The 24,409-nt window shown below is 32.8% G+C and overlaps 4 protein-coding genes and 1 non-coding gene across 5 annotated transcripts; 4 read left to right on the forward strand and 1 right to left on the reverse strand.

Annotated features, from left to right (window-relative positions):
• The first annotated feature begins 33 nt into the window (after positions 1-33).
• Positions 34-1,550, forward strand: LOC114172984 (uncharacterized). Its single transcript, XM_028057164.2, has one exon. The coding sequence runs from the start codon at positions 247-249 to the stop codon at positions 1,246-1,248; it is 1,002 nt and encodes a 333-aa protein (XP_027912965.1). The 5' UTR covers positions 34-246; the 3' UTR covers positions 1,249-1,550.
• A 6,054-nt stretch (positions 1,551-7,604) lies between these two features.
• SKS15 (SKU5 similar 15) lies at positions 7,605-10,952 on the reverse strand. Its single transcript, XM_028057163.2, has 9 exons — positions 10,701-10,952; positions 10,401-10,552; positions 10,206-10,315; positions 9,513-9,783; positions 9,318-9,414; positions 8,874-9,225; positions 8,417-8,782; positions 8,220-8,298; positions 7,605-8,109 (listed from the first exon to the last, which is right to left on the reverse strand). The coding sequence occupies exons 2-9, from the start codon at positions 10,542-10,544 to the stop codon at positions 7,906-7,908; spliced, it is 1,623 nt and encodes a 540-aa protein (XP_027912964.1). The 5' UTR covers positions 10,545-10,552; positions 10,701-10,952; the 3' UTR covers positions 7,605-7,905.
• Positions 10,953-17,602: 6,650 nt separating this feature from the next.
• On the forward strand, positions 17,603-18,801 carry RTNLB13 (Reticulan like protein B13). Its single transcript, XM_028057485.2, has 4 exons — positions 17,603-17,753; positions 17,837-18,035; positions 18,247-18,458; positions 18,535-18,801. The coding sequence occupies exons 1-4, from the start codon at positions 17,696-17,698 to the stop codon at positions 18,702-18,704; spliced, it is 639 nt and encodes a 212-aa protein (XP_027913286.1). The 5' UTR covers positions 17,603-17,695; the 3' UTR covers positions 18,705-18,801.
• A 106-nt stretch (positions 18,802-18,907) lies between these two features.
• TRNAW-CCA (transfer RNA tryptophan (anticodon CCA)) lies at positions 18,908-18,979 on the forward strand. Its single transcript has one exon. It is a non-coding gene; the product is annotated as a tRNA-Trp (tRNA).
• A 657-nt stretch (positions 18,980-19,636) lies between these two features.
• LOC114172308 (putative disease resistance protein At5g66900) lies at positions 19,637-24,069 on the forward strand. The gene is made up of 5 exons (XM_028056867.2): positions 19,637-20,557; positions 20,852-21,252; positions 21,692-22,056; positions 22,420-22,691; positions 22,926-24,069. Exons 1-5 carry the CDS (start codon positions 19,930-19,932, stop codon positions 23,750-23,752), a joined length of 2,493 nt encoding a protein of 830 aa, XP_027912668.1. The 5' UTR covers positions 19,637-19,929; the 3' UTR covers positions 23,753-24,069.
• Positions 24,070-24,409: the final 340 nt, after the last annotated feature.

A 24,409-nucleotide genomic window follows, 5' to 3' on the forward strand; every position in this document is an offset into this window, starting at 1 on the left:
GCTAGCAGCATAAAACAACGAAGCAACCCAATTGAGTTCAATTCGCAAACCTCATTCAATTCCATCATATGCTTCATCCTACAATATTCTCTCTCTCCCCATTTCCCGCATACACACACACATATATACCAAACCTACTTTCTTTTGCTTTTCTCCACCACTAACGCAAAAAGACTCACCACTCATCACCACACCACCCTTTTGCTTTTGCGTGTTTTTGGATTGTTCTAGATCTAAAAGATAAAGATGATCCAAGAACTGTTCGGTGCTGCTACTGCTAGTCTTATAGCAGCTGAAACAAAAATCTCCATTAATAACAATGGAGGAGGACTTCTACTAACACCACCCGCACCGTCTTCTCCTTCTCCGTCTCCTTCTTGCACAACAACTATCACCTCTTCCGCTAACACCGCCACTTCCTCCAACTCCGACAACCAAAATTTGAGGTGCCCTCGTTGTGATTCATCAAACACAAAGTTTTGTTACTACAACAACTACAACCTCACTCAGCCTCGCCACTTCTGCAAGACATGTCGCCGCTACTGGACCAAAGGTGGCGCTCTCAGGAATGTTCCCATCGGAGGTGGCTGCCGGAAAAGCAAGACCTCCGGCATGTCCAGCTCGGTGGCAAAGCAGGCCGCCACAAAGATGAAAGCAGTGGCATCGGAGCTTGGAAGGCCACAGGGAGTACTCTTTGACCAAGAGCTTCCGCAAACCCCAATCCTTTGGGGTTCACCGCAAAATACTCAACTCATGGCTTTACTAAGAGCTACCCAAAACCAAAACCCTAACCCTAACCCTAGTTCCGTGTCAATTGATGTCAAGAGAGAAGGGAACTTATCGGGATCTCATTCCCACATGGTCACTGAGTCATTGCTCCCAAATGGGTTGTTGAATAGTACTAGAACTGGTCTAGGATACGATGGTGTGGGAGAATTTCCTTCACTGGGTCTATGCAGCTCCTTTTGGAGGAACAATCAAAATCAGAATCAGCAACAAAGCAACGGTTTTGTACTTGGGGAACAGCAAAATAGTGGAGTTCAAGAACTTTACCACAAGTTCAGGTCATCGACGTCAGTTAATTACTGCGGCAGTGATAATTCACCGGTGTTTCTCGGCAACATGGCTTCGTCCTCTTCTTTGTCGAACATTTTGGAGTCATCTTCGGTTTCTGGCAGCGAATTCGGGTGCTGGAATCCAACCCTTTCCTGGTGTGATCTTCCCACAACAAGTGGAGCATATCCTTAATCAACCGCAGTAACTATTTCCTCTTTTTTATTCACCGTTTTCTTTCAGCGTTAAATATAGAACTCCTTAATTTATAGTTTATAGATGTTAATCTGTATTCTAGAGTCTTTTCTTTTTTGTTTGTTCGGTCGTTTTGGGGTGTGGATAATTAAAGAATATGTACGTGTAGGTAGCATTAGAATTTTTTTTTTCCCACTCTCGTTTCTTTCTATCATTTGCTTCCGTCTGCATGTGTTCTGGTTGATGGTGTGTTTAACTTAGCTCTCTCAAATCCAAGGAATGGAAAATACAGTGTTTCTGCATCTTTACTTTATATTGAATTTCCTTTTCAACTTTTTCTCCCGTTTCTTTACTTTACCTCTAAATTCGGAATATAATTTTTTGTAGCAGTAAGTAGCTAACTGGTGTGGGCCTACAGAAGTAGTAAAATATTTACAATATTGACGTTATGCGAAAGGTAACAGTGAAGGTATATTTGAAGAGAGTTAAAAAATAGAGTAAAGGTGAGGAAGAAGAATATATGTATGTTGGTAAACTCAAAAAGTTTAGGGTTTAGTTGTTAAGTGAAGGTGGTGGAGGCATGGTGGGTAGCATATGAAAGTGGTAGATTTTGTTTTGTTACGAGAAATGGATGAATCTAATGCAAAAGCAGGCTTTGGAAAAAGTTTCCTCAAACAGAACTAGATTCTGGAGGTTGGTTGTGAGCAATCCACCACTAATTGGTTCGACACAAACTTCACTGAGCAACCATGCCTCACTACTGCTTCTGCTATTACTCTATTTTATTTATTTATTTATTTCTAATTTGAGAAATAATTCAAAAATATATCACGTACTTGAATTTACGACATATAAGTATTATTTGTAGTGTTATATTTTTGTTCCCTTAAGTTTTAGTAAAATTTAAAATTATTTTCACTTCAAAAATTTTGATCAATTTAGTCATTTATCTTTAAAAATGCATTTTTAACCAAATTTTGTTAAGTTTATGACGTTTCGAACGCATTTCATTATAATATTTGAATTGTTTATACCATTTGACACATTTTTGCTTCAATGTTAATTCAAATATTATCATAAAATGTGTTTAAAATGTCAAATAAACTTAACAAGATTTGGTAAAAATGACTAAATTCACGTATTTCTAAAAATGAAATACTAAATTAGTATAAAATTTCAAAGATGGACTAATTACAAAATTCACGAAACTTAAGAGACGAAAACATATTTAACCCTTATTTTTATAATTAAGTAGGGGTGGCAATGCGGGTCGGCCCGGCCCGTTTAGGCCTAGCCCATATAAGGCCCGCACAACACGGGCTGGCCCACCCCGCCCCGCATACTTTATGCGAGCTGAAAACACTGACCCGCCCCGCATACTCCTTGGCCCACGGGCCCACGGGCCGGCCCGCTTTTTTTTAATTTTTATGATAAAACTTTCAATGTTTAAAAATTGGGAAACTTTAAGAAGTTCACAAAATTAAGTAAAGACTTTGGGGAATTAGATGATAAAGTGATAATTCAACATTTTCATCATATTCCTACTATGACATACACAATGTATTCTTTAAATTTTAGCACATTAAAAAATTACATAATACTTGTCTTTTCCAGTTATACAAGAATTTGAAACGTTAATGCAATAGTCTATAAAAGAAGTAATTAATATACATAAGTGCAAATTTTTTTAAAAATTTTATGCGGGCTTGCAGGCCGGCCCGCGCGTGTCGCGGACTAACCCGAACGAGCCGCAGGTCTATGCGAGCCGGGCACGCGCGGACTACAAGCTCACTATCCTGACCCGTCCCGCATTTTTTCTGCGAGCCTGCGAATCGAGCCCACGGGCAAGGCCCTAATTGTCGTCCCTATAATTAAGTAATCAAAATTTACGTTCACTATATAAACATCACTTTTAGGTTTAATCCTTGGAGATCAGACATAAATGTCAGATGTTAATGCAGGCGGTATGACTCATTTTCTTAAAAATTCTATAAAAAATAATAACAAAAACACCCATTTTCTTAACAGAAATGAATTTAATTAAGTTTTAAATTTCTCTCGGTATAAAAATTTCCTGTGAAATGATAGAATATTTAATCTTTTGACCATAAAACCTATAGAAAAGTATTACCATTTTATTATTAAATATATTTTAAGTGAGATAATTAAAAGTAGTCTTCATTTTACATTATTTATGACATTGTTTAAACAAAAACTATTCAATTTAAAAATATAAACAAAAAATCATCGACACGAAAAAGAATTCAATATACAAATAACAGCACTAAAAGTAACTAGTCTCAATGAAAAATATTAAAATTTTTAATACTTGATAAACAAAAAATAAATAAATAAACAAATTTAAAATATTCAAAATTTATAAAATAAATAAAAACTAATTAAGTCTAAAATATAAAAACATATTCCCGGGTATATATATATATATATGTGAATTGAGCAGCTACTGTTAGATAAGTTATATTGATAACAATTATTCTTTAACCAATTTGTCCATTGATTTAGTTCAGAATTGAGCAGGTTATTTTGTTTTCTTTTAGAATGAACTATTCCTTGTGCTCCAAAAAAAGAATCCTTTATTTCATTTTTCAGAAAAAAAAAATTTTATTATATTGAAAAAGAAGTCTTAACTTATATATGTTTATGTTAATAATTCGGGTTTGTAACAAATTTAAAAATACATATGGTTGTGACAAAAAGGAGACATCAAAATAATTATGTGAATTCGCATTCTTATTCTTATTATTAAAATATTTGTGTAATTTTAAAAGAAAGGGAATTATACTTTGATTTGTTTTATAACTTCTTTCTGTATTTGGTTCATTATCGTAAAGCCATTTATTTAAAATTTTTTTTGTTGATTCAAGAAAAAGTTGTAGCTGGATTTTCGGAATACAAATGATATATAGAAAGATATCTATGTATATTTTTTTCATCAAAAATTGAAAAAAAGAATGTGATTTTTTAGTTAAGCTAATATTTCTTCTTTGGAATATCTGCAAAAATTTTTTTTCGAATTCTATCCTTTTACTATCATAAATTTTTTTCTTCGAATGAATATTTGTCTCGGGAATTCCAAGTCCTCTTTTCTTTTCTTCTTTTTTCATTTTTTCTATTTTTTTAATAACTACTTTTCTCTTAGTATTGAGATCCTTTATAGATTTTTTTTTCAATGAAAAATTTGTCGACTTTATCGATTGAATTGAAATGGTTGCTTCAGAAATCATTGAATTATTCTTCCAAATTGTTGAATATTTTTTGTTTTCGCTCAATTATATATATATATATATATATATATATATATATATATATATATATATATATATATATGAATTCGCGGATTTCATACTTTATCAAAACATGAAATTATATATATGGTTGTAAGCTTTTGAGCTTTTACTTCATAATCAAACATTTTTCTCCTTCTTTACTAAGGAACTCTAGTACTAAATTCTTTGAGAAATTGACTGGGGAAAATTATATGCAGAGACATATCCTGTAAAGGACGATAACACATGAATATTTTTCATTTTTTTTATTTCTTTTTTTACCATATTTTTCTCTTACGCCTTTAGTTTTTTTTCCTATTATTATTTCTCTGTTTTGATATATATATATATATATATATATATATATATATATATATATATATATATAAACCCTAAACCTTAAATCTTATATAAAATAATTTAGTTAATACGAGAACTCTTTTGACTAAATAGCTATCCTATTTTTACATTTAGAATATGAAGACGTGTGATATAAGCAACTGTCTCGTGATACACACATGAGATCGTTTTGGAAAGAAGAGAAATATTCTTTTTACATCTGCTTTTCACCTTCGTTAAAATTCTTGTTTTTGTTTTTATTAAGAAAGACTATATATATAGATGTGAGGAGTGTAAAAAACGTGTAATTTAGGATGAGGTATTCGTAAACTAAGAGAGTTTTTTTCATTAAGTAATTTTTACCCCATTATTAAACAGAAAACTGAGTTTTAATCAGAATTCAAACAATATAACAGCAAATTTAATATATAAGAACTAGCGTTAAATATTAAACTATTTTTTTCACAATATATGAGACTCATTTTTAAGTTTTTAAGTAGTTTTATTATTACTTAGCTCTCTAATAAGATATAAATAAATTAAAGAGAGTGAATGGTTGAAAATACTCTACTAAACATATATTTACTTTTCCTTTTCATCTTCTTTCTATCTCATTCTTTTGCTTTTATCTCTTTATTACTTCTTTATTCATATGACATTTTTAATTCACTTTCTTTCTCTTTTTTATATATTTTTCATTCTACTCACTTGTGTTGCAAGTGATTTTCTCCATATGATATGAGATTTTGTGATTTTGAAAGTCAACAATGGTAAAAAGAAATAAATAAAAAAATTAAACATCGTACTCAATTTTCATTAGACTTGAATTATAAAATCATTATCGACCAGGCAAAATTTTAATTAGATTTCTCTTACGTGTATAATTGAAAATATACATTTCTGTGTATTCAATTTAAAGAGATTAGTTATTTTAATCCGTTAAAAATTAAAAATTAAAAATGTATGTATATGTATCAGAAGAAAAAAATCTTTTAAGTAAATTTATTTTCTTTAAAATTCAAGCATGAAATCTAACTCTTATATTAGTTATATATAAAAAAGTTAAATACTATATAAAAATAATCATACATAAATTCATTTCATTAAAATTTTTGAATTAGAAATAATGTTAATTTTTTATATAGTTTAGACTTAGTTATTATTGTTGTTTGTCTCTCTAAAGCTCGGTATCCAAAGTCGTCTCTTAATATAAATTTGATTTATTTATTAAAAATCAAGTTTAATATATCTTTCATCTTACTTTTTCTTCTTCTCTTTTAAACTAAACACTTTTAACAATGATTTTGTTTCTTCTCGTGCATTTTACTTTTATCTGCCATATTTTTCTCTTTTTATCAAAGCATTTGTCGTTTATTTCCATTTTTTTTAATGATGATAACTTTTATATCTAAAACATGCTACTAGCATTTTTCTTTTACATTATTATGTACTTATAATGACCCATTTAGACTTTTTCTAGAGTTTTGCATATAGAAAATGGACCGAAAGCCCAAATGCACGATCCAGCATGCATATGATGATGAGTCCAAATTTTTTACTCGTTAGTGAGACACTTCCTTTTTACATTTTCATAATTTCAATCTGGAAGGTGTTGGCTAGGAACATGTTTTTAAAATATAATATAAATTTTTATTCTAAAATAAAAAATTTAAAATATACATTTATATTCAAATTTAATATTCTGAAAACTTCCAGAATTAAACATGAACTATAGTTGAACATCCAAGTTGAGATTATGAGGGTGCAGAGAGAAATAACGAAGAGTGAATGTATTGGCCCATGTCAACACCAAGACGAGGGACTCAAAAACTACTACTTCTATTTCAACCACCTTCATACAGTGACCCTTAATCCAAAAGGTACATGTTTTTGGAATAAAAATGGTGTTTACTCAATTTCGGAATACTTTTATATTCATTTTCTAAAAAGAAAAATCTGTATAATTTTTCGTTTTACAAATATTTCTTTATTATCTTTGGTATTAACTATTCTTATTATAATTAAATCAATTTTATCTTCACCGTTACAGTTCCCATTCTTACGTCCTTTTTTATTTCAATTATCATCTTTACTATTTTTAAGATATTAACATAGTCATTAATTGTAATATTATTATCAATTGTCGTTAAGATTATCATTATTATTAACGCCATGTAAATATGCATTTAAATTAATTTTGGAATGATATAATTTTTTTAAAAGAATTTATTTTAAACTAAATATTTCAAGAAGAAACTAATTTCCAAAACTAAAATCTAATATCGTAAAATTTGGCTACTATAACATTTATTTTAATGCTTAAAGTGCATAGACTCTTGTTTTTATAGGATTATTGAAATAACATGATACTTTTCATACTTTTAGTATTTATTCAATTGAGATCTTTTCCAAGAAATAGTAGCATTATATTTATCACTGTTGTTACAAATACTAGTAAGACATATTTTTATCATTTTCATTTTTATAGCTTTTACGATTAGTATTATTTCCTTATCAACATTCGTAAATTTTCTTATCTTCATTTATATGAACTTTTACAGAAAAAATAAGTACAATTTCCTCTTTTATGTTTTTGATTGAGCTGAGGGAAATGTAGTAATTTATTTACTCACTTGATTCAGGTTCAATTCATAATAATTTTAAAAGACCAAATAAAAAAAAAATTGAATATGAAAACTAAGCAGAAAACAAAAATTTGTTTTCAAAATGTTTGAAACTTAAAACTGAAGCCAGTATTAAGGTTGCTGCTATATATATGTTCTGCAAGAATCACTGCAATACCGAACACCCAGAAACATGTGAAGATTCCATCAACTGTTAACACATTAACAACAATTAAAAATGAATACAATACTTTTTCTCAACATGAAGCAAGAATGTTGAAATGTCGGAGACATTGAATTGTTCCTGGAAAAAGAATTGTAACGGTAGTCAAACCCTCATGACTAGAAAATACTTGAATAAATAGGATGTAGAAAGTTGGATATGTATTTGTGTGTATATATATACACTAAGGATGATGTCCAACAGCTTTGCCGCAAAGTAGAACATTATTAGGAATGTTATATTCATTAGCAAGGCTTTGCTGTGCATTCCACACCCTTAGGTAGAACTGCTGCCCAAGATATTGCCTTTCCCATATTGCTGACCTCAAATTCCACATACCTTGGTTGTCCAAAGACACCAATATTGCAGTCCAGGATTTTGGATACACCTACATTCATTTGAACCACAAAAAACTATGCATGTCAGAAACAAAAGGGTTTAAGTGATTCTTCATAAAGATATCTCAACACATGGATCAGACACTTTCTTGTTTAGTACCTGTGCAGTGTGTCTGGTCAGGCCATCCACTAGATTATAGGTTTTTCTACTGGCATCTGTCCACTGGCCGAAACCATAACTGCAAATTGTGCCAATGAACGTTATTAGAACTTTCTTAAGCTAGTTCTAAATTGCTTCTACCAGTGAAAATATTGATAGTTAGACACAAAATTTATATTTCAAGGAAACTGGCATACCCAATGACCCAAAAGTCATAACCATCAAGATGCCAAGACTGCATCGTGTTTTCGTTGTTCTGGAATATAACCTCAATAAAATCATGAAGAGAAGTTGGTAACACCGAGGTGCCTATGTAACCTGGACCACCAGAGGGAGTGTTTTGGAGTAAATTCACACTGAAGATTCCGGGAATGTTGAAGTGATCAGCAAGCTTGAGAGGGGTGTCAGGGTTAACATAAGAGACACTGTTAACGGCATAACGTAGCTTTCCATTGATCAAAGGTGCTGAATTGGCCAATTTAATCACTTTTGTAGGAGTAATCAACCCGTAATGGAATGACCCTTGGGGGTTAGGCCTAGCAGCATTTGCTGTCAGATTCCACCTGCAGGAATAATTTATTGAAAACTGATTAAAATTTATAAATAAATCAAGGAAAAACAGGATTTTTTTTATTAATTTTTTAGAGACCAAACCTGTAGGTTCTGGCTTGTTTCATGGACCAGTCAAAGTCATATTTATCAATGGTGAAAGGAGGGACAGGTCCTAATGCAGAGGAAAAAGAATTTGAGTAGTGTAGTACTGCAGTTGTGGTGAGAGGTGTCTCGGTAAATCTTGTTGAAGCAATTATGTAGTAGTCCTTTGGAGGCTGATTCAAGGTTACTAACAGAGAAACTGATTGACCAACATGCACATCAAGTGAATCGTATGTGTTCTGAATAGTGTGTGATCCTTCAACTTCAATTAGTTTTAGTGAATGACCCTGGATTCTGAAGTTAATTGATGTTGTCAAGCCTACATTTGAGATCCTAAACATGTAGGTTTTTCCTGAAAGAAAAGAACAACTACTGTTGACAAAAGAAATTTTCTTAAACTTGGCGCATATTTGAACTACATCCTTAAAAACATCACTGGCTTACCCTGGTTGCCAGTGAAGGTAGAATGATGCTGCCCATTAATGAGAAGGCCATCGGGAAGTCCAATTGATTTTCCAGAATCCAAAGCTTGCCTTAGTGTCTGCAAATAAGAAGACAAAATAGATGAAGATAAGTTGAGTGTGAAGAATATTTTGGAAACAGAATGATTATGAGAAAGGTAAGAAAGATGTTATGTACCTTGTGGTTGTTCTTGTACCAATCACCAATGAGTAAAGTAAAATCTCCATCAGGGTTTGGATAAGGGATTGGGATAACAGATCTGTGATAAACGTTAAGTCCTCCAAACCCTCCAGCTGCTTTATGCAGTTGCGTTGATGGAAAGTATGTGTATGTGCCAATCTGATCCTTTGTCTGAAACTTGTACGTGTAATTTGAGTTTGGAGGAATGGGACAGTTAGTTCCCAAAACTCCATCTTGCCATGAATTTTTCCTTTGTTTTATACCATTCCTGTTTTATGACAACAATGTTAAACAATGTTAGTTATAGTTCTAAAATTCTTAAGAAACACTGTCAACACACAGAATATCATCAGAATTAGGAGAATGTGACTTTCACGAAGTTTAGAAAGCTATTGCTGCAAAAAAGTTGAATCTTTACAGCCATATTTGTGAAACCTAAACAGTAAGTGCCCCGCATAACATAACACAAATGAGACCCTTCATGTCGAAGTCCCTTCATCAAGAATATTGAAATATTAACAAGATCCATCACAATTAAGCAGCAAGAGACCACAGATTCCCCTCAGGTTCGAGAGAACAATTAAAAAAACCACAGAAAGAAAAGAAAGGACGATATATACAAAGAAGAGAATATAATGCTGACCAAAAAGAACCCAATATGAGTCAAGCAAATGGAACACAGAACCATACCAAGTGAGTAAAAATGGCTCGTCCAGCTTGTTGATAAGGTTGAGAACAACATTGTCATTAGTTATCAAATCAAGTCTAGGCCCAGGAAACTGGCCATTGATAAGAATAACCTTCAAAAATGTGTAAGCACCAAAAACGTCAGAACCAAAGTTCGAAAGATATCTCAGATCCAACAAAAACAGATAGGTTATGAACCTGTTGGGGACTACCCAGTGGAGAAAGATTCCCATAAGTCACCGTCCATGTGAAAAACTTATATGCATCTTCTGCTTGCACAAGAGACACACTTACTAAACCAATGACAAGGCATAGCAAATGTTGCAAAGTGGCGCTTCCCATGTTGTGTACTGAAAATGACAAGAAAAGAAACACAGGGTCACTACTTAACAGTTCAGCATTACTGAAGAGAGAAATAAAAAAGAAAGGTGGGAGTTAGAAACTCAAAATGAAACACGATCCTTGAGTTTCTACGAAAGGAATCAATGTGAAAAGTACCAGATCTGGGTTCTGCGGGAAGAGTGACACTCCCAAAACTAACTTACACCCACTATGGTCTGTGCCGCTTTCATATATACTAAAAATAAACTAAACAGTAGAAAACCATGATTGAAGTAGCTAATCGAGTGTTATTTTAATAATAAAGTGATAATTTTGTTTGTTTTATAAGGTTGCAAATTGATCATTCATTTTCGGCGCGGTTAACGCGTTTTCGCTTACTAGTTCCTTAAAGCCGAAGAAAATGAAAATACCATGCCTCCGAGAAATTATCTTCTGTCTATATTTATCCCATTATTAAAAAGTGGAACTTTCCTTCCTCTCTCTCGTTTCGTGTTGTGGTTTTTCCCTCGCAAACGTTTGGGGTTCAGTTTTGCATTTTCTTCATTGTTCAGTTTGAACTTTGAACCCTGATCAAAACACGGACCTTTCTTTACACAATCTTGTAACAACATTTTTTTAAGGTGGTAACGTCGAACAAATGATGTTATAATGTGGAAAATTTAATTTGTCTACGCGTAAAGAACACAATTTAAGTAATCTACGCGGTTTTAGCCTTGGGAACATAAGCGGGTGTTAAAAAATATTTATAATCTTAAAAATACCCAAAAAGATAGTTTCCGTCAATAACTATTATAAACTCTCCGTACTTTGAGATATAATATTTTTTTTACATTCATTTAATACTATATTTTTTGCTATACAAATATAAAAAATTGTTTTTTTATGATTATTGTATTCATGTAATATATTGTTAAATGAATATAATGTGTATAACATTTTCTATATTCATTTGACACTACTTTTTTTCCGCAGATATAAAAGTTTATCTGTTAATGATTATTGTATTCGTATAATATATTGTTAAATGAAAAATAATGTGTGAAAATATAATTAGTCTAATCTCCCTATATACGGTAGATGTAAAAGTAGCACCGACAAGATACCATTATTTTGAATTTTGTTTGGTGTGGGTTGACGAAGATAAATTTTAATTTATATTTAATAAATATATCAAAGTACGCCCATGTGGAGTTGGTAAAGGGTACAGATACCTTTAATGAGATGATATAATGATAAGTTTAACCACTTGAATTTAAAATTTTAAATATATATATATATTGAAAAAGAGTAGGCTGAAACCAAAACAAGAGTAACCAAAATGAAAAAAAAAAAACGAGGAATGGTTCATACATATTACATATTTAATTCAGCTGGCCTAGACAAAAAAGAAATTGAATTGTGACTTGGAAGAACGAGACAAGAGGCTGATAACACTTCAATCAAACTTATGAACTATTCAATGGTTTTCTTTTTTCACTAGAAATGGACATTTTGGAAAGTTATTGTCAAAAATTAAAAAGTATTGCCTATCATTTTTAGATACATTCCATCATGTAAGTTGTAACTATTTCTGTTAATTATACCTTTAGTTTTTCATTAAACATTTTTCTGTGTTTCTTCTCTATTTCTTCTTTATCAGGCCTTTCTGATATTTGAGTAGGAGTTGTGTTTTTTTTTCTTCCATTTCTTTTCTTCTACCAGCTTTGTCTTGTTCTTTTATTTCTGTCAGTGATAAATTTTAAAAAGTGTATAATAAATTGTTTAAGATAATAATTGGTACAATTTAAATAGAATATGAATCTTTTTTATTTAAATATTTAGTTAATAAATAAAAATGATTATTATTCAAAATTCATTTTAGAAAAGTCATTACTTTTTAAAGAAATTTTTCTCTTTCTTTATTTTCTAGAAAAAAATTGATGTAATGTTTAAGCTTGAAACATTTCATGTAACTCATGTGGGTGAAGAGTTGTATTTATAAACCTAAAAAAAGTTATTATCCATTTGTTATTAGAAGTATGGGATAATGGGTCTTTTGGAGTAAGATGAAAAAAAAATTAGGGTTTCTTTCTCTTAAGTGGGTACTGAGCCCAATTTCGAAACTTATATACATTGGATTTTTCTTCCTAAGATTAAGACTCATTATTCCAAATGAATCACTTTTTATGTTTTATCTTTAAATTTTCGAAAGATCTATTTATCATTTTCTTGATCAGAGCCTACATTGAGAATCTTGGCAGAAAATGATTATAATTTATTTTAGAGTAAGTTTCTTTTGTTTTTCCCATTCTTGAGTTGGTTTTTAGAAGTTTTGTACACATGGGATTTAAAAGTTTTGCATATGGTCCTTCTTGGATAAAGATAAATATTAGTTAGCCTATGATCATAACAGTGTGTTAGATCAATGATAAGTGTTATCTGCATACGTTTAATTAGTTACCCGGTGAGAGTAATGAAATTGAAAGCTTAAGATTGAGTAAACAAGCTTTATTGAGTAAGGGAAACCGGTTATGTTACTATCATAAATGATTTGAACGTGAAGGCGATGATATCATAATAATTGATTATATGCATGAAGTATGTGTTGTTTGAATATAAATGTTGAGTTTATATGAAAATTTGTAGAATTTGTATATGTTGGGAATAGTCCAAGTGTGAGTCAAAGTTTCACATTGGATATAAAAGACAAAGTTAAACACTATATAAGAATAAAGACCCATAACAACATTGCCTTAAGGTTTTGGTGTAAAAGTGGTGTCTAAGGTCTTATATGTGTAAGACTAATGTCATATAACCATATAGAACCACAATCTCTCAATGACTAATCATAACCATATATGAAAAAATATATAACCTATCAGTGGTATCAGAGCCGATGGTTCGGAGTGACTGACCGCATAACCATAACCAAAAAGGGGTCACCGAAGTGACTGACCGCATAATCATAACCAAAGGGGTCACTCATACACACCTGAAGGGAAATATACCATATGAAAAAAAGAAAAAAACAAAGGGACTCACCCTTGAGGGGAGATGTTGGGAATAGTCCAAGTGTGAGTCAAAGTTTCACATTGGATAGAAAAGACAAAGTTAAACACTATATAAGAATAAAGACCCATAACAACATTGCCTTAAGGTTTTGGTGTAAAAGTGGTGTCTAAGGTCTTATATGTGTAAGACTAATGTCATATAACCATATAGAACCACAATCTCTCAATGACTAATCATAACCATATATGAAAAAATATATAACCTATCAGTGGTATCAGAGCCGATGGTTCGGAGTGACTGACCGCATAACCATAACCAAAAAGGGGTCACCGAAGTGACTGACCGCATAATCATAACCAAAGGGGTCACTCATACACACCTGAAGGGAAATATACCATATGAAAAAAAGAAAAAAACAAAGGGACTCACCCTTGAGGGGAGATGTTGGGAATAGTCCAAGTGTGAGTCAAAGTTTCACATTGGATAGAAAAGACAAAGTTAAACACTATATAAGAATAAAGACCCATAACAACATTGCCTTAAGGTTTTGGTGTAAAAGTGGTGTCTAAGGTCTTATATGTGTAAGACTAATGTCATATAACCATATAGAACCACAATCTCTCAATGACTAATCATAACCATATATGAAAAAATATATAACCTATCAGTGGTATCAGAGCCGATGGTTCGGAGTGACTGACCGCATAACCATAACCAAAAAGGGGTCACCGAAGTGACTGACCGCATAATCATAACCAAAGGGGTCACTCATACACACCTGAAGGGAAATATACCATATGAAAAAAAGAAAAAAACAAAGGGACTCACCCTTGAGGGGAGATGTTGGGAATAGTCCAAGTGTGAGTCAAAGTTTCACATTGGATAGAAAAGACAAAGTTAAACACTATATAAGAATAAAGACCCATAACAACATTGCCTTAAGGTTTTGGTGTAAAAGTGGTGTCTAAGGTCTTATATGTGTAAGACTAATGTCATATAACCATATAGAACCACAATCTCTCAATGACTAATCATAACCATATATGAAAAAATATATAACCTATCAGTGGTATCAGAGCCGATGGTTCGGAGTGACTGACCGCATAACCATAACCAAAAAGGGGTCACCGAAGTGACTGACCGCATAATCATAACCAAAGGGGTCACTCATACACACCTGAAGGGAAATATACCATATGAAAAAAAGAAAAAAACAAAGGGACTCACCCTTGAGGGGAGATGTTGGGAATAGTCCAAGTGTGAGTCAAAGTTTCACATTGGATAGAAAAGACAAAGTTAAACACTATATAAGAATAAAGACCCATAACAACATTGCCTTAAGGTTTTGGTGTAAAAGTGGTGTCTAAGGTCTTATATGTGTAAGACTAATGTCATATAACCATATAGAACCACAATCTCTCAATGACTAATCATAACCATATATGAAAAAATATATAACCTATCAGTGGTATCAGAGCCGATGGTTCGGAGTGACTGACCGCATAACCATAACCAAAAAGGGGTCACCGAAGTGACTGACCGCATAATCATAACCAAAGGGGTCACTCATACACACCTGAAGGGAAATATACCATATGAAAAAAAGAAAAAAACAAAGGGACTCACCCTTGAGGGGAGATGTTGGGAATAGTCCAAGTGTGAGTCAAAGTTTCACATTGGATAGAAAAGACAAAGTTAAACACTATATAAGAATAAAGACCCATAACAACATTGCCTTAAGGTTTTGGTGTAAAAGTGGTGTCTAAGGTCTTATATGTGTAAGACTAATGTCATATAACCATATAGAACCACAATCTCTCAATGACTAATCATAACCATATATGAAAAAATATATAACCTATCACTTGTGCAGATGAAGATATTTAAATTTTGATTATTTGTTCTCTTAATTAAGATTTTGATATCGTAATGTATAAATGTTGAGTTTTGTTATGAATTGATTGATATTTAAATATTTGTAAAAGTGGTTTATTTGAGTTTGAACTTGGATTTGTCTGTAATCTTTAAAAATATTGAAAATATATGTGCGATTTATGAATTCAATAAAAGTGCATGCTACACTTTTGAGTAAGGATTGGGTTGAGCTGGCTCATCAAATCAAAACGAGTCAATAATGATAATCCGTCCCTTACAAGACAGGCTAACAAGTCGGATCAGACATTATTTTTTAATTAATTTGTTTTCAAAATTTTAAATGTTTTTTATTTTAAAAATTTGTTTATATATACATATAAATGAATATTAAAAGCATATTCAGTCATATAAAATATCTTCTAAACTTTTATTTGATTAGATAAAGTTTTTAATTGGATAAATTCAAATAATTATTACATTTACATGTTAAATTAGTCTATTAAAATTAATAATTGGAACTTAATTTGCGAGTACTAATGATATAAATTACAATACTATTATATATTTACACTTTTAAAAATCTAATATAAAAAAGGTAATATTTTTAATTAATTTTTTATGTTTAATTAAGAAAAATATGTAAACATATCAGAATGAATCACAACAGATTGACAGGTTGAAATCATTAACTGGCCCATTTCTTTTAACAAGTATTGATGGACTGACTCGTCGAGTCCAACTCGTTTTGTCATCCATAATTTTTGAGTTATATAAAAAAAATTGAAGAATGATATATTAGTTTTGGATAAATATTTGAAAATAAATTGACCGTACTACTTAATTTTTTTGTATTTTTGTTTAAACGAGAGGTTGGTTTTCGTCGAAGAAAAAATATAACATAGAATAGCAAATATTATTGATTCCATTCCACTTTAAATGAAAATAGAGTCCAAATTTGTCTCCTTTGGTCATATTTTCTCTCAAATGAACGGTCTTTTTACATTAATATTTTTCTTATGATGGTCCTACTGTTAATAGTGTTTAAGTTAGTAGTAAGTATAAAAGAAATGAATTAGAAGATATTAAAGGTAATAAACTTACTTAATACATGGTTTTTCTTCTAACATCCTGTAATCGAGCATAATGAAGCTAATTGATGATATATACGACTTTTTATTTTATTTTTTCAAAATCACTTCAACCTGGGTTTATGTAAGAAATTTTTTTGTTAGATACCGTACGCATATATATAGTATATGAACGTTTGAGGCCAATTTCTATTTCTTTTTTTTTTTCAAATAATAATATTTTAATTATTAAATTTTGACAATAAATATATACTAAGTATTTTATTATATATTTAATATTTACCCAACTTTTCCTCGGCCGCCGTAGGTAACGGAATTATTATTTTTGTGGTGCATTTGGATAAAAAGACACAGAAACATATTAGAAAACATAGATAAGAGCCTTTTTCTATTTTATTTCATTTGATAAAAAGAAAATAAAACAGATAAATCTTTGAATTTTTTATTTATTTATTTATTTAAAATTTGACTGCAAGCAACAAAAAGTAATAATTAAAGTTCAAAGCAGTGGCTAGAGTAGAGGAGTTGAATGCCCTGTACATTTTAAAAACACTACACGATTTGAATTATTTCAAAGGACAATATGATGGCAAAATTTGAAAAAGTTTAGAATCAGGTTGGGCGAGGATGGGCCAGCCCAACTAAGGGTGGGCACATATTACGGGACACTTTTTTTACATTTCTTTTCCTATTTGTATTTTTATAAAAATTTTAAAAAAATAAATATATTTTTCATTTTTAAACTATTTATTAAAATTGTATGTTGTGTTTCAAAATATATATTAATTTTGTCCCTATATCAATAAGAAACAATAGTTAATGGTGTTATAACTTATCTTTCGTGCGACTCTTTCTTCGCATTGTAACTCTTTCAAGTGGTGATGATTTTCGTTCATCTCACTCACCTTCGTGTAAATTTTTTGGCCGCTTTAATTGTTAACTTTTCTCCTTGTGTTTATCTCCACCAGTTTAACTAAAACGGCACCGTTAGCTACAAAATGCCAAAAAAGTAATATGAAGGTGCCACGAATGCTTCAATGTTTCCACGTCTCCTCAGAATCTTACACGTGTAAGTCCCACAGAAGTACCCTTTTGGAGAAACACCTTCACCTCCATTGAAACACACTATTTGAAGCAATCTTGTACCTTTGCTCCTACCCTGGACATCATCTTCATTTCATCACAATCTTCCTCATCATGTCTGCAGAAGCAAAACAAGAAGAAAAACCTTTGACCACCCCCTCTTACTCCTCAGGTATATTTATCATACGTTTCATAATTTTTACATTAAAGATCGATCCTTTACACTCGATTTTGTGCTTTAATTTTGTGGTGTAGATGTTGACAATGGTGTAGTGAAGGATGTAGTTCTGTGGAGAAGAAAGAAACTCAATGCAATCGTTATTGTAGTGGCAACAGCAGCATGGGTGTTGATGGAAGTATTTGAATTCAACTTCCTCACTGTCATCTCATGGGTAGCCATACTCGTTGTTGCTTCAACATTCCTCTATGCCAATATGCTTAGACTTTTGGGAAAGTGAGAACCCTTCTCTTGCTTTTTTTTTTTCTGATACAAGTTTTTGTCTTCTGGCATTCTTCTTCATTACTTATGCATAGCAACTAGATTATTTTGATGGGGGTGCAAAATCACTGCAACATCACTGCACAATCATCAACTAAATTGTTAACAATACCTTGAATATATACCTGTACCTAGTATATGTAATAGTTGTTCCTGTGAAATTTAGGGAACGACCGAACTTGTTGAGGTTGGAGTTGAGTGAAGAAACAAGTAGAAGAATAGCGAACGAAGTTCGAGCATGGTTTGAAAAAACAATAAGGTGGTTGGTCCTTGTGGGTGTAAGGAAAAAGTGGCAAGTATTTGTGGGGGTTGTGGCTGGATTGTGGTCACTGTCTTATATAGGAAGATGCATGGATCTGCTTACAGTAGTTTATATTGGTACGTGGTAAAGTTGTTTTGCATTGTTTTTTTCACAGTCGAGCTTTTTTTTTTTTTAATTTTGATTTGTGTGCAGGTGTATTGGTGGGAATGGCGATTCCATTAACTTATGTGAAGAACGAGGAGAAGATCAAGAGATTTGGGGAGTGGTTAAGGGAGAAATACAAGAGATGTTGTGAGATTATTGATGAGAAGACTATTCAGAAGATTAAAAGCAGAATACCCAAGGAGAAGAAGACAGAGTAATAGCTTTCTGTAGTTGGTAAATTGGTACATAAATAATGTGCACGGTTATGCTGTATTCATGAATGAATATAAAATGATAATGGTTGTTTCTGTTGAACTTTGGTGGTAATGTTATGGATCGTCCAGTTATTGCGATTTAGGGTTCATTTTATAGCCATTTAAAATTAATCTTATACTTATTATGTAGAAATGGTAACAACCGTGGATCCGTGGCGCAATGGTAGCGCGTCTGACTCCAGATCAGAAGGTTGCGTGTTCGATTCACGTCGGGTTCAATTCTAATTTTTTCTTATTTTTAAAATTCAATTATCTGTAATAAAAGATGGATCAAAATATCATTGAAGCACCAAGCATATGAATGATTAGGTTTAATGGTTTTAAACTGCTTCAGTTGTAAATAAAAGTATTTCGTTTTAGTAATTCATTGTTGACAGTAGATTCCATTTTGGAGAAAGAACTTTTAATTTACATTAGCTTTGTTCATTTTGACAACATTGAAAAATGGCTAAATTTATGTTAGGATTGTTCACCGGAACACAGAACAAAATATAATGTGATAAAGGAATGCGTCAAACAAATTCAGTTATTATGGTTCAGTTATTTAAAGTATAGTTAACAGTTATGTAAAGTATGAGGCGAGAGTCTCAACACTGTCTTATTTTTTAACTGGAAAAAGGTGCATTTAGTTACTTCACTTGGATTTCAAGTAAGATTTTATTTATTTATCAGTTTCATTGATACCAGTGATTGAAATTAATTTTAATTATTCCTAAACTTAAAGAAATTAGTGTATTGAAAAAGCAAATTAGTTATTAAATCTCTAATTATTTTTACACACACTCTTTTTATATCTACCGAGTTTTTTAGTGAACAACATAAGCGGTTATTTATTTATGTGAAGTTCCATGTTTATAGTTTATTCCTTAACGTGTGAGTTATTCGAATACGAAAGCTCTTTCCTTTCCTGTAAATTGCTCGGCAAAGACCGCGAAGCTCAGCTAAAGTGTACATATACACCACAGCAACCACCCATCATCTTTAACAAAAATTCGTTTTTGGTGATCGATATCACCTTCTTTACACTTCATTAAAACTTGGTTTGTTTTCCGAAACACCTCGTTATCGTTCTTGTTTTCATCCCACGTAACCACAGTGGCATCTGTTGGTGTTTGACTTCGAATTCAGGGAGAAAGTTTGGATTTTTGTCATCTGGGTGTTGTTAGTTATGGCAGATCTGTTCGAGGGAGGTGCTGTGGGAGCACTGATGGGAGAGGTGTTGAAAGGGGCTATTTCAACCATAAAAAAGGGTCTAGCCTTCGAACCCACCCTCGAGAGCAACATAGAAACCTTAAACTCTTTGGCTCCTCTGGTGGAGGAGATAAAGAAGTACAACATGTTGTTGGATCGGCCCAGAGAGGAGATAGAGCGGTTGGAGAGTCACATGCGAGCTGGTGAAGAGCTTGTTCGGAAGTGTTCGAAATTGGGCCGGTGGAGAATGTGGTCGTTCCCTTATTACCAGAGCAAGCTTCAGAGCAAGGACGGGGCTCTCCAGAAGCACTTATCGGTGAACGTGTCGGTGCAGAACAGGAGGGACTTGATGGAGGTGGTGGACGGCATGAGGAAGGTTTTGGAGATTCTGCTAAATGGGGAATTCGGGCGTTATTCTGGGTACCAGTTGATGGGTCTGTGTGGGGCTCCTCAAGAACCCGCGTGCATGGGAATGGAGGTGCCTTTAAGCAAGCTGAGGATTGAGTTGCTCAAGGATTCTGTGTCTGTTCTTGTCTTGACTGGTTTGGGAGGGTCAGGGAAAAGCACACTGGCTAAGAAGATATGTTGGGACCCTCAAGTCATAGGTAACTAACTCTCTTCCCTCTCTTCTTCTCGTGCTCCATCATAGGATTGTGTTTGAGTTGCTAGAAAAAGATATTGAAAGAAGACTAATAGAACATTACCTTCAATATAAGCTTTCAAATTGTGGTTGTGGTTACGTTTCCTTGCAATTTTCGATGTTGTGAGAAATTGCAGGTGATGCGTATGATATATTAATGGTCTAGATTATTTATTGTGAAATCACTAGCTCGTATATGCATGACATGCATTTGGAATAGTATCTCAGATGATTTAGAAAGCTTTTTTGTTTTGACCAGGCAAGTTCGGGAAAAACATCTTCTTTGTCACTGTATCAAAAACTCCCAACTTGAAGACCATTGTAGAGACACTGTTTGAACACTGTGGTTGTCGGGTGCCGAAGTTTCAAACCGATGAAGATGTAGTAAATCGACTGGAAGTTCTGCTGAGGGTTCTTGGGAAACATCCAATATTGTTGGTCTTGGATGATGTTTGGCCTGGCTCAGAAGACCTTGTTGAAAAGTTTAAAATTAAGATACCTGATTACAAGATTTTGGTTACTTCAAGGGTTTCATTTCCACGATTTGGCACCTCGTACCAGTTGGATAAACTTGATCATGTCCATGCAGAATCCCTTTTCCGTCACATTGCCCTGAAAGACAAAAGCTCATACATACCTGAAAAAAATCTTGTCGACGAGGTGGTGCTTCTATTTTTCCAAAATCACTCACACTACTCATAATTACTGTGATTCATGTGCAACAATTTATGCAACATCATTGCTTGTGTCTATCTCTCTATAGAATCATGACATATAATAGATAATCTATATGAGAGAGATGAACACAAAAAATGTTTGTATGAATTGCCGCACATGTACCTTTCTCAATTAGAAATTGTGTGGCTTCTTTTTACAAGAGCCAGTCCGTAATATTCAGTGCATTAATTATGTTTACTCTGAAGTAGGTTGTATTAGCCAACATATAGAAGAAGATAATTATCAATGACAAGCATAATTTTGAAAATAAAAAAAAAGTAGATTTATTTTTTCATTGACTGTTTTAGGATATGAATGAACAACCTAGTTACCTAGCCTTTCAATTTATTTACTGATTTTACTATGTTGCCCTGAAACGCAGATAGTGAAAGGTTGCAAGGGTTCACCATTGGCACTTAAGGTGATTGCTGGATCGCTCTGTAACCAGCCTTTTGAGGTGTGGCAAAATATGAAGGAGCGTTTACAAAGGGAATCCATTCTGGAGTCTGATACTGATTTGCTTTTTCGTCTTCAACAAAGTTTAGATATATTGGAGACTAAGTTCTCCATCAATGAAAAGGAGTGTTTCATGGATCTGGGGCTATTTCCTGAAGATCAAAGAATCCCTGTAGCTGCTCTCATTGATATGTGGGCAGAACTGTATAACCTTAATGAAGATGGTAGCAATGCAATGTCCATTATCCATGATTTAATCACCAGGAATTTGATTAATGTTATAGTTACAAGGTACATGGCATCTCCACCCTTCTCCTTGTTGGTCGTCTAATGCTTAATTATAGGACCTCAAAACATCTTATAATGAGGATTATATGAATCAATCAAGCTAATAATGTAGGTTTCACTAGTGGACGAATAGATACGATTGTCATCACAATCACATAAGAATAACAGATATATAAGTTGAAAATGTTATAATTTCAGCATACTTGATACTCTTAGTACATGCATAAGATGTTTGGAGATTAATCTATCTCTTGAAGTTAAAGAAGATGGAAAGCATGTATATATAGTAACTTCTTTTATTATACTTATGAAGCAGAGAAATAAAATTGTTAATCTTGTTGGGTTTTTTGTTCTTCCCTTGTGCAGGAAAGTTGCAAAGGATACAGACATGTACTACAATAACCATTTTGTTTTGGTGCATGATCTACTTAGAGAGCTAGCTATACATCTAAGCAAAGAGAAAACATTTGAACAGAGAGAAAGAGTGATGATTGAATTAAATGGAGATAATCGTCCTGAATGGTGGGTGAGACTGAATCCGCTAGGAATCATTGGCCGTTCGTTCTCATACATCCTGGGAATGTTGTATACACAGAAACAACCAAAGGTTGCTGCTCGCATATTGTCTATTTCAACTGGTATGTTTCTCTCTGTCCAAACTATAGCGAATGCACATACATAAATGATAAATGCTACATGCCACTCGAAGTTTCATAATAATTGATTATCTTGACTTGAGAAAGAACTGAAGTTCATTAGACCATAGTTAAATTGCATCATTAAAGTTAGCAAAGTAGTAACTGAAAGAAGTACTCTTGTGCTGTGTCATACTCAATCTTCCGCTGTTAATGTCAAACATGGTGCTTTTGCAGATGAAACGTTTACTTCGGATTGGTGTGACATGCAACCTGACGAAGCCGAGGTTCTGGTTTTAAATCTTCTCTCTAGCCAGTACTCATTGCCAGAGTTCACAGAGAAGATGCATAAACTGAAAGTTCTGATTGTCACAAATTATGGTTTCCATCGTTCTGAACTAAACATGTTTGAGCGACTTGGTTCTTTAACTAACTTGAAAAGAATCAGATTGGAAAAGGTTTCAATCCCTCCCCTGTGCATATTGAAGAATCTGCGAAAATTGTCCATTCATATGTGTAATACATGCCATGCTTTTGATACATATTCTATCTCAGATGCAATGCCAAATCTTGTGGAGATGAGCATTGATTATTGCAAAGATCTGGTTAAATTTCCTGATGGGCTGTGTAACATCACCCCATTGAAGAAGCTTAGTATCACTAACTGTCACAGCCTTTCTGCACTGCCACAAGATCTTGCAAAGCTGGAGAATTTGGAAGTTCTAAGGCTATGTTCCTGCTCTGATTTGGTAGGGATGCCAGATTCTGTTAAAGGGCTTGACAAACTTAGCTGTCTCGATATCTCAGACTGTTTAAATCTCACCAAATTACCAGATGACATTGGTGAGTTGAAGCTTGAGAAGCTCTACTTGAAGGGTTGCTCACAACTGAGAGAACTGCCACACTCGGTCGTTAAGTTTGAAAATTTAAAGCATAAAATACATGTGATCTGTGATGAAGAAATGGTGGCTTCTTTATGGGAAAATCTTACCATTCGCAATTTGAAGATAGAGATATCTACAGTGGAGGTTAACTTAAATTGGCTTCCTGGAGTTCATTCCTGAGACTTGTTTTCTGAAATTGATAGGCTAGAAATCATGTTTGAATTTGGAACCATGTCACTGCAGTGGAAAAGTAGGAGTTTGAGTTGATTGATTCTGTTAATATACCACATTAATGTTACTTGAAAGAATACCTCATGTAATTTAGCATGGACATTCACGAGACATGTTTTCTGAAATTCATAGAAATTTAAAACCATGTTACTGCAGTGAAAAAGGTAAGAGTTTGGGTTGGATGATTCTGTAAATATAGCACATAAATTTTGACTTGTAATAACACTTCATATGAAATATGGTCAAAGTAATAATGGTCGTTTATATTTTTGCGATTACTAGCACAATATATTCTTCTCATATATTTGGTAAAAACAAAAAGGAGGAGGTTCCACTGCGATGTGTTGTTCTATATTTAATTTTGGTATATTTGAGGAACTAAAGTCTTTATCTTAAACGTTCTGTCTAAGACACGATCGAACACTAAATACCAAGTATGTGAATACCTCTTTTACATTAAGTATGTAAATACTTGAAGTCTTCATTTTATGTATAAACAAAAATGACATGATTGCTTATAACATGTTACACCGGGTAAAAGATTGCTTAAATGGGGTTATCAAGGTTTCTTGTGTTGCCTCTGCGGGAATAATCGAGATCAATTGT

This window comes from Vigna unguiculata, chromosome 2 (assembly GCF_037176805.1).
Source record: "Vigna unguiculata cultivar grain cowpea cultivar isolate G323 ecotype 2 chromosome 2, ASM3717680v1, whole genome shotgun sequence".
Taxonomy (NCBI): domain Eukaryota; kingdom Viridiplantae; phylum Streptophyta; class Magnoliopsida; order Fabales; family Fabaceae; genus Vigna; species Vigna unguiculata.

Excerpts from the sequence above, each read along its gene's own strand:
- LOC114172984 (XM_028057164.2), top strand. The coding sequence starts at position 247 with ATGATCCAAGAACTGTTCGGTGCTGCTACTGCTAGTCTTATAGCAGCT.
- SKS15 (XM_028057163.2), bottom strand. The coding sequence starts at position 10,544 with ATGGGAAGCGCCACTTTGCAACATTTGCTATGCCTTGTCATTGGTTTA. Across the intron at positions 10,316-10,400 it reads CACTGGGTAGTCCCCAACAG|GTTATTCTTATCAATGGCCA; the intron begins GTTCATAACCTA and ends ACATTTTTGAAG. Across the intron at positions 8,110-8,219 it reads TGACCAGACACACTGCACAG|GTGTATCCAAAATCCTGGAC; the intron begins GTACTAAACAAG and ends AAATGAATGTAG.
- RTNLB13 (XM_028057485.2), top strand. The coding sequence starts at position 17,696 with ATGTCTGCAGAAGCAAAACAAGAAGAAAAACCTTTGACCACCCCCTCT. Across the intron at positions 18,036-18,246 it reads ATGCTTAGACTTTTGGGAAA|GGAACGACCGAACTTGTTGA; the intron begins GTGAGAACCCTT and ends TGTGAAATTTAG. Across the intron at positions 18,459-18,534 it reads GCTTACAGTAGTTTATATTG|GTGTATTGGTGGGAATGGCG; the intron begins GTACGTGGTAAA and ends ATTTGTGTGCAG.
- LOC114172308 (XM_028056867.2), top strand. The coding sequence starts at position 19,930 with ATGGCAGATCTGTTCGAGGGAGGTGCTGTGGGAGCACTGATGGGAGAG. Across the intron at positions 21,253-21,691 it reads AAAAAAATCTTGTCGACGAG|ATAGTGAAAGGTTGCAAGGG; the intron begins GTGGTGCTTCTA and ends CCTGAAACGCAG. Across the intron at positions 22,057-22,419 it reads ATTAATGTTATAGTTACAAG|GAAAGTTGCAAAGGATACAG; the intron begins GTACATGGCATC and ends TCCCTTGTGCAG.